Source organism: Phaenicophaeus curvirostris, chromosome 16, assembly GCF_032191515.1.
Source record: "Phaenicophaeus curvirostris isolate KB17595 chromosome 16, BPBGC_Pcur_1.0, whole genome shotgun sequence".
Taxonomy (NCBI): Eukaryota; Metazoa; Chordata; class Aves; order Cuculiformes; family Cuculidae; genus Phaenicophaeus; species Phaenicophaeus curvirostris.
In genome coordinates, this window is record NC_091407.1 from 16,876,876 (window position 1) to 16,890,917 (window position 14,042).

The following is a 14,042-nucleotide window of genomic DNA, read 5'->3' on the forward strand; positions in this document are numbered from 1 at the left end:
CACTATAAGGTCTCCAGCCTTTTTCCTCTCTACAACTATCCAAAAGGAGGTTGCAGAGAGGTGGGTGTTGGTCTCTTCTTCCAAGTGATAGGTGATAGGACAAGAGGAGATAGCCTTAAGCTGTGCCAGGAGAGGTTTAGATTGGACATCAGGAAAAATTTCTTCACAGACAGGGTTCTCAAGCACTGGCAGAGGCTGCCCAGGGAGGTGGTGGAGTCCCCATCCCTGGAAGTGTTTAAAAGACAGGTAGATGAGGTGCTTGGGGACATGATTTTTTAGTAGACAGGTACGGTTGGGAGTTGATGATCTCTAAGGCCTTTTCCAGCCTAATGATTCTATGATTCTGAGGGCATGCCCCGGGCAGCGCAGCAAAAGCACAAGCTGCACAGCTAGAAAGAGGTCTTCAAGGAGAGTGGCGGTGGCACGGTTTTATGTTGAAGCTTTCCAACAAGTCCTGCCTGGGGCTGAGTGCTGGCAGCTGCCTGCTTCTGGCAGCTCGCCCTGGACTGTTGCAGCTTTGAGGCTGCGCGTCTATTAATAGAGACATTGGGAGCTTTAATTTCAGCTGGGTTTAATAGAACGTGCCACTTCAAGATGATATTGGCTCTGAGCTGAAAAGCAGCTTCTGGCATGCCTAGAAGCAGCAGCAGGGAAAGAGCCAGGGAAACAAGCAGTCCTGGGAACCAGTGTGAGCATCCCTCAATACTGCCTTCCCGTGGGAAGAGCCCAGGGGAACCCATTGCTGCCGTTTGTCTCACACCTCACAGCACACGTCCAGGTCTGCCTGTACCAAACTAATAATCTTTATTCCTCAGGGACAGCCCAAGGCCCATACACATCGTACCCCTAAGGAGCCAAGCTCTGCACAAGAAGGGAATACCCCAGATTTACCGTTTGCTGATTGTCCAGGAGGCCTCGAGCTCTCCTGCCTCACTTTGGGCCTCACAATGAGATCCTTGTTCCTGCCCAACCCCACCACAAGGACCGAGGCTTCTTTGTCTCCACTTGCTACCATCCTGCTGCAACCTGGCAGAGCTGCTTCCTCCTCTTTGTCCGACTCAGAGAAAATACCTGAAGAGGAAAATCAGTGGAAGGACAGAGCCATCCATGTCTTTCAGGACCACTTGAGGTGTAGCCAACCCTCTGGTTCTGGCAGCGTCCTTCTGCTCTAACAACCTGTCTGTTAGGGTGGAGGACAAAGCAGACTTCTCCTCCCAGGCAGGGCCAGCAAGGTATTCACCACAGCCCTCAGACAAGCTGTGCCAGCAGCTTTGTCTACAAACCAGAGGATAAAGTGGTGCTGAATCTCAACACCTCTGGCTGGCTTGGTTCAAGTTAGGAGAAGGGAAGTGCAGACTGGGCTGCCAGCCTGCAGTAAGGGAATCGGGGCAGGGATGGCTCTGAGGGTGAAAGGAGTTCTTCCTAAAACAAAAACTGCAAGCAGTTCCTCTTACTTTGACAACCTCCTTGGTGGACAGAGCTGACATTCAAACATGGTGGTGAGGAGAGGAATGGCAGAGGAACCGTCTGCCGAGGTATATCAGAGGCATCCTTTAGCTCCTCAGAGCTCCCTTCTGTGAAAGGAAAAGGGTTCGTTGTAACATCTTCCATCCCTCAGATCCTCTCATCCTCCTGGGCTGATCAGTGATAGTTCCAATCTCATTTTTCCAGCTACCTCCTACACAGGACGAGCCACTTCTCCTCTGTTCTTCAAGAAAGGGAGGGACAGAGAGGGACAGTGAGGGCAGGGAAAGAGAAGACAGAAAAGATGGAGGCAAAGGAAGACAGAAGGTGAAAGCTGAAAAACCTACCAGAAAACCCAGAGCAGCACTGCTCAGAACATCCTTTCCTTGGCCAGCAGATTCCCATTACGAGATGCTTGTTAATTGGAGACCATTCTTTCTGGCTAATTAGCTGCCCTCTACACTGTGACTCCTTGACAGAAGGAACTAAAACTCCCAACCCCTACCCTCTGCCATGAGGAGCAGCTGTGGGACAGCTGCCAGCACAACTACTGTAAGGAGGAGAACTCACCTGCTCCCAGCAGCAGAGCAGACCCGGAGGAACAAGCCCTGGAAAGGCAAGGAGATAAGGGTTACAGAGAGAAAGGATGGGGCAGGGGAGGTAAGGGGGCAGGGGAAGGCACTTACTCAGATGGAGGTGACGCCTCTGCGGGCAGAGCCAGGAAATCCCAGAGGAAGATGGCATCTCCAACGCTGATGATGTGCTGTTGGTCTGGGGTGAAGGCCACCTGGTGCACTGGCTCCGAGTGCCCGATGTAGACCTGGGAGAGAGCACCCCTTGAGCTTCTCCATCCTGTCCTATCAGGGCAGGGTCACTGCTCTCCCTGCCCCGCACAGCGAGTGCCTACGCTCCTCAGCAGAAGGAAAGCTGGGGAGGGACTCTTGATCAGCGAGGGCAGGGACAGGACAAGGGGGAACAGTTTGAATCTGCAAGAGGAGAGACTGTGGTACGATCTTGGGAAGAAAGGCTTCCTGTGATGCGTGGGGAGGCCCTGGCCCAGGCTGCCCAGAGTAGTGGTGGCTGCCCCATCCCTGGAGGTGTTCCAGGCCAGGTTGGATGGGGCTTGGAGCCCCTGATCCAGTGGGAGGTGTCCCTGCCCATGGGACTGGATGGGCTTTGAGGTCCCTTCTGACCCAAACCACTTCATGATGCTGTGATCCCCCCAAAGGCCATCACCACACCACACAGTGCTCAGACTCAGGGCTGACCTTCACCACACTGTATGGAGAAACAAGCAGAAGCTGAAACCCCCCAGGGCCTTATCCCAACTCTCAACACTTCTGAAACCCTGGGTGAGCCATTTTGCTTGGGTGGGTCCATCCCCTAGCACAAAGAATCATAGAATCACTGAAACTGGAAAAACCCTCTAAGCTCATTCAGTCCAACCATCAGCCCAACTCCATCGTGCCTGCTAAACCATGTCCCAAAGTGCCACAACTACACATTTTCTGAACCCCTCCAGGGATGGAGACACCCCCACTGCCCTGGGCAGCCTCTGCCAGGGCTTCACTGCTCTGTCAGTGAAGAAATGTTTCCTAAGATCCAGTCTAAACCTCCCCTGGCACAACTTGAGGCCATTTCCTCTTGCCCCATCTCTTGTCACTTGGGAGCACAGCCCAGCATCCACCTTGCTCCAACCTCCTTTCCAGGAGCTGCAGAGAGCAATGAGGTCTCCCCTCAGCCTCCTCTTCTCCAGCCTAAACAGCCCCAGGGCCCTCAGCCGCTCCCACAAGCCCTGTTCTCCAGACCCTTCCCCAGCCCCATTCCCTTCTCCGGATGTGCTCCAGCCCTTCAAGGTCTTTCTAGCACTGAGGGGCCCAAAACTGAGCCAGGATTCGAGGTTTGGCCTCCCCAGTGCTGAGTGCAGGGGACAATCCCTGCCCTGCTCCTGCTGGCCACCCCAGGGCTGATCCAAGCCAAGATGCTGGTGGCCTTCTCGCCCACCTAAGCTCAGAACTTTTCAGAAGCACCTGGCTCACTGACGCACATTTGCACTGTGGGAACAGGGCTGTATTTCTCAGCTGCTGGCCAAACTGGGACTGGGACAGTGTGCCAAGGCACACAGAGGACATTTGCTGCTCTCTTCTCCAGGGATGCTTGCTCAGGGCAACTCCCCCGCCGCCGCCTTCCCTCTCTTTACATACCTGGAAGTTGACATTGAAGCGCATCTGGTAGTCCCACACTTTGATAACCTTGTCGCCTGCAGTAAGCAGGTACCTGCTATCCTTGCTGAGAGCCAAGGAAGAACAGGACATCTTGTGCACAGGAGACACCTGAGGACAAGGAAGAACACCAGCAGCATTCACTGAGCAAGTTTATGTCCTTACTTAAGCCTCAGCAAGAGGACAGGAATGCGACAGCTCGGAAAACACGGACATGCTCACGCCCACCCTGAGCATGACCACACCAGGTGAGCTATGTGCTTGCCACTCGCGTTTCTTTGAAGCTTCTTCTCTAATCTGGCCCCCTACAGTGACACAAAGTGTGCCAAGTGCCACAAGGCAAGAGAACTCAGTGGATGAACTTCATGACATCCTACCTCTCGCACCAGTCGTCCCGTTTCTGCATCAAGGACAAGGATTTTATTGGAAGATGTGGACACCAGGAGCTCCTTTTGAGGCACCGGAGCAAAGCAGAGTCTCGCTGCGGAGTCCAGGGCTGTGCTGGTTACATTGAGAATGCTGATGTCCACTCTCAGTAGCTGTGAAACAAGGAGCTACTGAACAAACGTCCTGGAGCAAGTACGGTGGAAGGTTTAGGATTGCCCTCATAGCTCTCCTAAGACAAGGCTATGGAGCCCCCCAACCCTTCCCTTCCCACCAAATGAGGGGCTGCAGGCTCCAGGCAACGTCCCTGCTGCCCAGGAGAGCAGCTCACCACGTACCAGTTTCAAATTATCTTTCTGGAGAGGAATGAAGCTGGAGAAGAAGAGACTATACTTATCTCACACAATGGAAAACAAACCTCACTGTAAACACCCCGAGCAAGCATCTGTTGTGCAGGAAAGGGTCTTCTCCAACGTCACTGTTGCCCAAAGCCTACCTGATCTGATGTAGCCCCTGTGGCACCTGCTGCCATCCCCACCCTCCCCCAGGAAGGAGGGGACCCCGCTGGGTACCTCGTCTAGAGAGCAGGCCTCCATCACAGTCACAACGTACTTGGAGGGACCCACGAAGGCCAAGAGACGGCTGTCCTCACTGACCACCAACGTGTCAGGACCGCTCCCAGCATCTCGGGCCACCACATTGCCTGAGGGCCACAGTGAGAGAGAGGATGAAGAGAGGATGCAACCAGCACATCCTGTGATGGTGCTGCTGACCAGAAGGTGCTCCTCTCTCCGAATCAGCCTTGGGTTAATGTTCTAACTTGAGAAGGAAGCAACCTCTGTTGTAGAAGTTGTTAGCAATTTTATCTGCAACATCCAAAGCGTGCAGTGAACAACCTCAAGGACAAGGTCTTGTCGCCTGACTGAACCCAGCGGGGGTGGTTTCAAGGCGAAGGGCATGCGGTTTCAACATCAAGGGCATGAAATTCAATTTAGTGCTTATATTTTAACGTTACAAGAAGACGTGATGAGGAGCTCAGGATGGGAGATCTCGGCTGCAGCCTGGTTCAGCCTGAATGAGGTCAGTGCTGAACCCCACCACACTGAGGTCTGTCTGGTGGGCAGAGAGACACAAAGGGCTAAGAAAATCACTGAAGCTTTGAATCATTAAGGTTGAAAAGACCTCTAAGATCACCCAGTCCAACCAACAGTTTATTAGTGATAAACTATCTTTTTCATCTTGAGTCACGGAATCATAGAATCACAGAACAGTTTGGGTTGGAAGGGACCTTAAAGTCCATCCAGTTCCACCCCTTGCCATGGGCAGGGACACCTCCCACTAGATCAGGCTGCCCAAGGCCCCATCCAACCTGGCTTTGAACACCTCCAGGGATGGGGCAGCCACCACTGCTCTGGGCAACCTGGGCCAGTGTCTTACCACTCTCATCGTGAAGAAATTCCTCCTTATGTCTAGGCTAAACCTGCCCCTCTCCAGTTTATCCCCATTGTCCCTCATGCTATCACCACAAGCCTTTGTGAACAGTCCCTCCCCAGCCTTCTTGTAGCCCCTTCAGGTACTGGAAGGTTGCAATAAGGTCTCCTTGGAGACTTCTCTTCTCCAGGCTGAACAACCCCAACTCTCTCAGCCTGTCCTCATATGGGAGGTGCTCCAGCCCTCAGATCATCCTTGTAGCCTCCTCTGGACCCATTCCAACAGCTCCATACCCTTCTTATGCTGAGGATTCTTATGTTCAGCCCCAGCAAAAGCTCCCCATTCAACTGGGCTGGTCCCCCCCTGCTGGTTTGTCTTGTGGTGAATGGGGACCACCTGCCCTGCACCTTAAGATTTCCTTCTTGAAGAAATTCAGACTTCCTAGATCCCTTTGACCTTCAGGACTGCCTCCCAAAGGGACTCTCTCAACCCTGAACAGGCCAAAACCCGCCCTGATGGAAGTTCATGGCAGTGGTTTTGCTGGCCCTGCTCCTTTCACAGTCTCTAAACCCAAGACGGCCTCCAACCACCTCATCTCCCACCAGCCTTTCTCTGTTTGAGAACACCAGGTCAAGCAAGGCACCTTCCCAGGTTGGCTTGCTGACCAGCTGTGTCAAAAAATTCTCTTCCACACACTTCAGGAACCTCCCAGACTCTTTCTCCTCTGCTGTGTTGTGTTTCCTGCAGATTTCAGAAATTGGAGCAATTCTCTATTTATTCCACTACCAATAGCCCATTATTCTGCCTCTGGAACATCACCAGGTTCAGAGCAGAGTCCAAACGTGAAGGTTCAGCTGCAGCACTGACACCAAGCTTAGGTGATTTTGCACAAATTCCCTGATCTCTGAGCCCCTGTTCCTTCTCCACCAACTTCAACTGTGCATTTCATAGAATTATAGAATTGTTAAGGTAGGAAAAGACCTCTCAGTTCGTCCAGTCCAAACATCAGCCCAGCCCCATCGTGCCAGCTAAACCCTGTCCCCAAGTGCCACAGCCACACAGTTTGAACCCCTCCAGGGATGGGGACTCCCCCACTGCCCTGGGCAGCCTCTGCCAGGGTTTCACTGCTCTGTGAAGAATAAAGAAATATTTCCTAATATCCAGTCTAAACCTGCCCTGGTGCAACTTGAGGCCGTATCTACTTGTCCTACCCCTTGTTCCTTGGGATATCTCTCCGAGTAGGCTGAGTCTGGTTTGGCTTTGGTGCTGTGCTGCCAAAAAAAAGAAGGAAGGCCACCCAGAAGTCTTACCCAGGACTCTCTGGATGTGGCTTTTCTGCTCCATGCAGCTGTAAAGAGCCAGTGTTCCCTGCAAACAGGAGCTGAACATGAAATTGCCATCTGGAGAGAAGGTCAGCCCGGTGACCACAGTGCGGTGCTGCCTGGAAGAAGGCAAGAAACATCAAAAAGGGGAGGAGAACAAACAAACAAAACCCCAGTGGCACCTTGAAGAACCCAGGGGAGCAAAATAACCCAGGACAGGCAGAGGACCATGCTGTGCTCACACCTGCAGGAGCTCAGGACAAGCCACGCTCCATCCTTCTTGGAAAACCATACAGTGAAGAGTTCCAGCTGCTCCTGGACGCGACACAGTTCCTTTTCCCTTTGGAGCATCACCTGCTTCCCACGCCCAGGCTTACAAGGGCTTCAGCTGCTCTCTAGGACAAGCCTTGTCCTACTGTTGGCCAACTGTCCACCAGGAAGCCCCAAGGAAAGCCCTCACAGACCTCGCAGGTTGGACTTTTACCACGCAGAGCCTTGGGAAAGCAGGTCATCGCTGCCTGAAAACCATTCCACTGGGACATGAACTCAATAAAGCGCTCTTCCCACCTCCACAACGATGGCTGTGGCTCTCGTCAAAACCCCCACAGCCAGACCCGTCCCTGCTCCATCACAGCCCCCACTGCACACACTTACTTGTGCTCCACCAGGAGATCGGAAGCAGCCAAGCTGAAGGTCCGCACCATCCCGCTGTCAAAGCCACAGGCCAGGATCTGCTGGGTAGGGTGGAAGGCTACAGCACACGGCATCTCCTCTGCAGCCGTGAAGTCGTACAGCTGTGGGGAAAAGACACACTGAAGGCACAGAGCTGGAGAAATCTCTGCCTGGTGGCCGTACCCACCACCAAAGCAGCCTCCATCCTCCACTGTGAGCATCTCCCACAACACGAATCTCGTCCTGCATGGATGGATCCAAAGCCCAGTGAAGTCCTGGGTCTTTGGGCATTTAGACAAAGGCCCAAATTGTGCTAAAGCAATATATGAAAGATGGAAGAAAAGAAAATTCATAGATCATAGAATCATCCTCAGCACAGGAAGGACAAGGAGCTGTTGGAGTGGGTTCAGAGGAGGCCAACTCTCTAGGATGGGGACTCCACCACCTCCCTGGGCAGCCTCTGCCAGTGCCCAAGAACCCTTTCCATGAAGGAATCTTTCCTAATAACCAATCTAAACCTCCCCTGGTGCAACTTGAGGCCATTTCCTCTCATCCTATCGCTTGTTACTTGGGAGAAGAGCCTAGCACTCACCTCGCTCCAACCTCCTTTCCATGAGCTGCAGAGAGCAATGAGGTCTCCCCTCAGCCTCCTCTTCTCCAGGCTAAACATCTCTGGGCCCCTCAGCTGCTCCCCTGGGCTCCAGCCCCTTCCCCAGCTTAAACTTGAACAGTGGAGCTTTGGTAACTCAGAGACCAGGCAGGCTATTAATAAACACGAGACACCTCCTGACTCCAATCTCACCCACCTGCTGCTTGGAGACCAGGTCCCAGACGCGGATGGTATTGTCCTGAGACACTGTTGCCAGCTGCTTCCAAACCCCCTCTATGGAGAATGCCAAAACGGAGCCCTCGTGGGAGCGCATGAGGGTGTTGTAGTTGCGGGACTGGATGTCCAGGTAGCCCAGACTGCTGGCAGCGGTCGTGCACAAGACCTTGCGGCTGTCAGGGCTGATGCAGACACAGCTCACCGGAGCCTCGTGCTCTGCGGAAAGACATAGGAGTCAGAAATCTGCTCTGGAAAAGGAGCAGCTGGAACATCACTACCACATTAGATCCACCTTCCAGAAAGTAAAACACACAAGAATGAGCACCCTACTGCCTGAAGGTTGAATGCTTACAGGTTTGAGTTTAGATATGAGTCTCTGCCCTTTCTAGAAATCCCCGAGCTCTCTTGTTATGGTGATTGTTTCAAGAATAGTGAAAAATTGCTTGTCTTCTCCCCTAATTTTTCATGGACACATGAGCTATGGGTGTAAGGGCACATGAATCAAGACAGTGTGCCAGCTCTCACCCAGGAGATCCTGCCTCCTCCTCCTCCCAGTTACAAGACTGAATGTGAATAATTGTTGAAGTAGATGACTTCCAAGCCAGTCACCCCTAGAGACAGCAGGCATAAAAAGATCATAGAAGCATAAAATCACAGCATGGTTTGTGTTCGAAGGGACCTCAAAGCACTTCCAGTCCCACTCCCTGCCATGGGCAGGGACACCTCCCACTGGATCAGCTCTGATCCTGTCAGGGAATGGAGCTCAGAAACACGGCTCCCATCTCTACTCACCTGCCTCCAAGATAACAGCTGAGAAGTTCAGTGGCCACAGCCGCAGATAGCCATCCTCTGACCCCGTGGCACAGAAGCTTGAGGAGATGCTAATACTGTTTATAGCAATTCCGGGGCCTGAAAACCCAAACCCCAACATTGTTGTTGAAACAAGCCAATTTAAACTGAGGGTTGCCCCATCCCAGAGTCAAGTCCAACAGCCCATCTGCACCATCAGCCGAAGTCTCAGGAGCAGAAGCCAGGATTCCCACTGACAACAGAGGCCGAAGAGGCTCAGCCAACCCTCCCTGGGACTCAAAACATGTTCCACCCCCATCCCTTTCCAGCACTCACAGAATCACAGAACGCCTTGGGTAGGAAGGGACCCACAAGGCTCATCAAGTCCAACTCCTGTCCCCACACAGGACACCCCCAACATTCCCACTCCTCTTTATCATCCTGCAGCTCTTGCCTGGCACAGAAAATTCTTACTTGTTAAACCTCGCCGTGTTTTTGCTTTCTTGTCCTAGACTGAGTGCCTGGGATATAAACCCCTTTCACCTCCCTGTCTCAAACCCTCTCTGCAGCACGGTGAGAAGGGAAAAGAGAATACAGGGATTTACTGAAATTAGGATTTTTTGATTCTGGTATAAATTCCATTGGTCAAAGCACTAGTGAGAGCGCCAGCATTGCTGCCAGGAGGACACCCAAGGACAGTGTTTCATCTCCTCTTGGGCGTTTTCTCACCCACGAAGCAAGAACTGGAGTTACAGACCTCCCCAAGGAGCCCACTCTGGATTAATTAGCTCAATTTGCCAAAGTAAACTACGCACTGAGATTTAAGATATCAGAGCAATTGCACTTGAAAGTGAATTCATGCCACTGTGAAACTTAATGGAAAAGCTGAAAGCCGTACTACTTAGAAACCAGCAAAGATTCCTACGCTCCCTGCGCAGGCTTAAGAATGAAAAATATCCCCAAATTCACCTTTTTCTGCTCGGTCTGCTTTGCTCTTTTTTCTATTTCCGATCAGCAAATTAAGCCCTTGTTTCATGTTTCTAAAGAGGTTTTCTCTGAAAGTGCAATCAGCATTTAAAATGCTGAAACTCTTCCATACAGAGATACTTGGTTGTGCTAAGGAAGATTATTCGCAGGACTTAAGAAGTAAATAGTTAGCAATGACCTCATCAGCCCAAAATAAACCTTAGCAGCAGGTAAATAGCTAGTTGGTTTTACCAGAGATTGGTTTGTCTTTTCTGACCCTGCTGACAGCTGAGCTGCTCTCTACCTGCGGATGCGCCTACCTGTGCCGCTGCCTGCCTTCTCCTGCCACTGCCTGCCCTGGGGCTGCGTGGGCAGGAGGCGTCGGGCGCTCCTCACGCAAACATTCTTGTAGTCCACCTCCAAGACATGGCCACTCTTGCTGCAGACGAAGCTGGAAAGGAGAGAAATCCCTGCTTTGGCACCCTGCTGGCGTGCCTGTCAACACCCAGCCTGGTTTACCTAATAAACCATCTGCCTGACGGAAAGCAGTTCTGAGAATCATAGAATTGTAAGGTTGGAAAAGACCCCTCAGCTCATCCAGACCAACCATCAGCCCAACCCCACCATGCCTGCTAAACTATGTCCTGAAGTACCATATCTACACATTTTGAACCCCTCCAGGGATGGGGACTCTTATCTGGAATTCTGGTTCTCACTGGACCTAACAAGCAGACAAAGTGTTCAAGGGCATCTTTCTCTGTGCCGCCCTGCACATCTACAATCAGGTCAGAGTCTCCTATTTTATTTTTAATCTATTTATTTACATGTTGGAGCGAGTCCAGAGGAGGCCACACAAGGGCAGGAGCACCTCCCATACGAGGGCAGGCTGGAGAGAGTTGGGGTTGTTCAGTCTGGGGATGAGAAGGCTTTGAGGAGATCTTAGAGTGGCTTCCAGTACTGAAAGGGGCTCCAGGAAAGCTGGGGAGGGGCTCTTGATCAGGGAGTGAAGGGATAAGACGAGGTGGAATGGTTTTCAGGTCAAAGAAGGGAGATCCACACTCCTCCTGCTGCGACCAGAAAGTCAACCACAAGCCTCAGGTTGGGGAAGATTCCCTAAATGTGGCAAAACATCAGCATGGCAAGAGGCAAGACCCATTTCTTGGGCTGTTGTGCAAGCAGCTGAACCTCTTTGGGGACGTGAAGCATGCTGGGGTGGGGAGAGGCTCTCTTAGCTCCTGAAGGCACCTGGATTTTGCAGGAACCCCCCAAGCAAAGCACTATGCTCCTGCAGAGGAGGGTGAAGGAGGGTCTTAGCATGAGGTTGCCCTGCAGATGGGTGATGGTGAAGCCCAGCAACCCCTTACAGCGTGCGATCCTCTGGCTCCCGCTCAGCCATCTGCCCCTCCTCGAAGGCCAGGTCGGTGAACTCCAGGGAATGGTACTCGCCCAGACTGACGGGACATGAGCGCAGTGTTCCACTCCGCACACGCCACAGCCTGATGTTGTCTCGGCCGCATGACACCATCCTGTCCCGGGAGAGACTGTGTGAGGAGCAGGCAGCACTCTCCAAGCCCCAGGGACCACCAGCTCATAGCGAGGACCAAGAACAGAACTGGCAACTGGATGCCTGCAGCACCACCATTCCCTCCTCAGCCACACCTGACCCAATGCTTTAGATTTATTTTCTTTGCATGCTACCTGGTATCATCAAAAAAAGCAATCTTCAAGGCCTGGATGTCCACATCTGTGTGTGCTTTGGCCAGCACAGCCACCTCTCCCCCATGGGTCACCTGAGCAGTGTTCCACACCACCACCATCTGAAGCAAGAAGATAGAACAGCAGAGTTGCTCAAGCATGGAAATCTTGGCAGCAAAAGAGCTTTATCACAGCAACTGACCCTGCCTGCTCTGGAGCTGGGCACAAAGCGTAGATAATGGAGTTGAAGCTGAGGGGGGTGGAAAAACCCTCTCGCACAGAGGGTTTAGGAGAGTCCCAGAGCTTTGCAAAGCTGCATGGCAATCTACTCGTCTAGCATCTGTAATTATAGGTTCTAAATCCCCGGGGCTGCCTGGCAACAGGGCTCAGGCTTGGAAAGAAAACCCACAGAGGAGCGGGAACTCTGCCTGCCAAGAAAGAAGAGCTGGAGGTCGCATGTGGCCAGCTGCACTGGCTCTCCCAGCACTTCACTCCAGGTTTGGGTGCTTCACAACAAGGGCAAGAGTGCAATTATCCCAATGGAAAGATCATAGAATCACCAGGTTGGAAAAGACCACTGAGATCATTGAGTCCAACCATACCTGTCTGCCACAAAACCGTATCCTTAAGTACCTCATCTACCCACCTTTTAAACCCCTCCGGGTATAGGGACTCCACCACCTCCCTGGGCAGCCTCTGCCAGGGCCTGATGACTCTTTTGGTGAAAACTTTTTTCCTAATGCCCAATCTGACCACACCCCCAGGTGGGGCTTGAGGCCATTCCCCTTGTCCTGTCCCCTGTCACTTGGGAGAAGAGCCCAGCTCCCTCCTCTCCACAACCTCCTTTCAGGTAGTTACAGAGAGCAATGAGGTCTCCCCTCAGCCTCCTCTTCTCCAGGCTAAACACCCCCAGCTCTCTCACCCATTCCTCATAAGGCCTGTTCTCCAGCCCCTTCACCAGCTTTGTTGCTCTTCTCTGGACTCGCTCCAGACCCTCAACATCCTTCTTGTGGTGAGCGGCCCAGAACTGAACACAGGATTCAAGGAGCGGTCTCACCAGTGCCGAGTACAGAGGGAGAAGAACCTCCCTGGACCTGCTGGCCACGCCATTTCTGATCCAAGCCAAGATGCCATTGGCCTTCTTGGCCACCTGGGCTGGCTCATGTTCAGTCACTGTCAACCAACACCCCCAGGTCCTTCTCCTCCAGGCAGCTTTCCAGCCAGACTTCTCCTAGTCTGGAGCTGCACAGGGTTGTTGTGCCCCAAGTGCAGGACCCGGCATTTGGCCTTGTTAAACCTCCTGCCATTGGTCTCAGCCCAGCGGTCCAGCCTGTTCAGATCCCTTTGCAGAGCCTCCACACCTCCACCCAGCACACCTCCACCCACTCAGTGTCATCTGCAAACCTGCCAAGGGTACATTCTATCCCCTCATCCAGGTCATTGATAAAGACATTGAACAGGGCTGGACCCAGCACTGAGCCCTGGGGACACCGCTTGTGATGGATGGTGAAGAAACGCAGCTGAATCGATGCTCTGCATTTTAGAACTGTGTGAAAACCATCCCCAACATCACCTCACCAGCTGAGGTGCTCCTAGCCAGTCCCTGGCCCTTTCCGCTCTCCCATCCTGCGGTTGATTCCCACTCACCAACTCTCACCCGGGTCAGTGATTGCTGCTGCGTGCTGGGAAAAATGGAGCGCTGTTTGGTTTTTCCTGCAGGATAGCACACAGACAGCACAGACGATTGCTGCGGGCTGTCAGTAAGAGAGCAGGGGAGGAAACAAGTTCCACTGAGAAAGCAAAAGCCCCAGTCCCGTGAAACAAGTTTATTTTTGACCTGTGGGATCTGCGTCATCCCCAGCTACAGCAGTGGGTGGCAGCTTCAGCGCCCAGCATCCCTTCCAGCAGTGATGCCTGTGATGCTCAGAACTGAAAGATTAAACTTCACATCTTACCCTAAATGCCATTAAAAAGGGGATTTGGGGCTCTAGTCAGTGCTGAATCTCCCATTTCAATTCCCATTCCTCTACTACCTGCTTGCAAGCCTCAAAATCATAGAAACACAGAATGGTTTGGGTTGGAAAGGACCTCAAAGCCCATCCGGTCCCACCCCCTGCTGTGGACAGGGACACCTCCCACTGGATCAGGAGCTCCAAGCCCCATCCAACCTGGCCTTGAACACCTCCAGGGATGGGGCAGCCACCACTGCTCTGGGCAGCCTGGGCCAGGGCCTCTCCACCCTCACAGCAAAACATTTCTTCCTAAGATCTC

The 14,042-nt window shown here is 52.6% G+C and overlaps 1 protein-coding gene across 1 annotated transcript in view; it reads right to left on the reverse strand.

Moving 5' to 3' along the window:
- WDR90 (WD repeat domain 90) overlaps positions 1 to 14,042 on the reverse strand; it is a 44,692-nt gene that overhangs the window by 19,482 nt on the left and 11,168 nt on the right. The window contains exons 14-27 of the mRNA XM_069870029.1: positions 11,775 to 11,893; positions 11,441 to 11,602; positions 10,397 to 10,527; positions 9,114 to 9,230; positions 8,302 to 8,537; positions 7,478 to 7,617; positions 6,812 to 6,942; positions 4,643 to 4,773; positions 4,064 to 4,225; positions 3,669 to 3,797; positions 2,151 to 2,284; positions 2,035 to 2,072; positions 1,455 to 1,574; positions 892 to 1,071 (exon numbers count right to left, since the gene is read on the reverse strand). Of these exons, the coding sequence (XP_069726130.1) occupies positions 892 to 1,071; positions 1,455 to 1,574; positions 2,035 to 2,072; positions 2,151 to 2,284; positions 3,669 to 3,797; positions 4,064 to 4,225; positions 4,643 to 4,773; positions 6,812 to 6,942; positions 7,478 to 7,617; positions 8,302 to 8,537; positions 9,114 to 9,230; positions 10,397 to 10,527; positions 11,441 to 11,602; positions 11,775 to 11,893 (1,930 nt within the window). The remainder of the gene's footprint in view (positions 1 to 891; positions 1,072 to 1,454; positions 1,575 to 2,034; positions 2,073 to 2,150; positions 2,285 to 3,668; positions 3,798 to 4,063; positions 4,226 to 4,642; positions 4,774 to 6,811; positions 6,943 to 7,477; positions 7,618 to 8,301; positions 8,538 to 9,113; positions 9,231 to 10,396; positions 10,528 to 11,440; positions 11,603 to 11,774; positions 11,894 to 14,042) is intronic.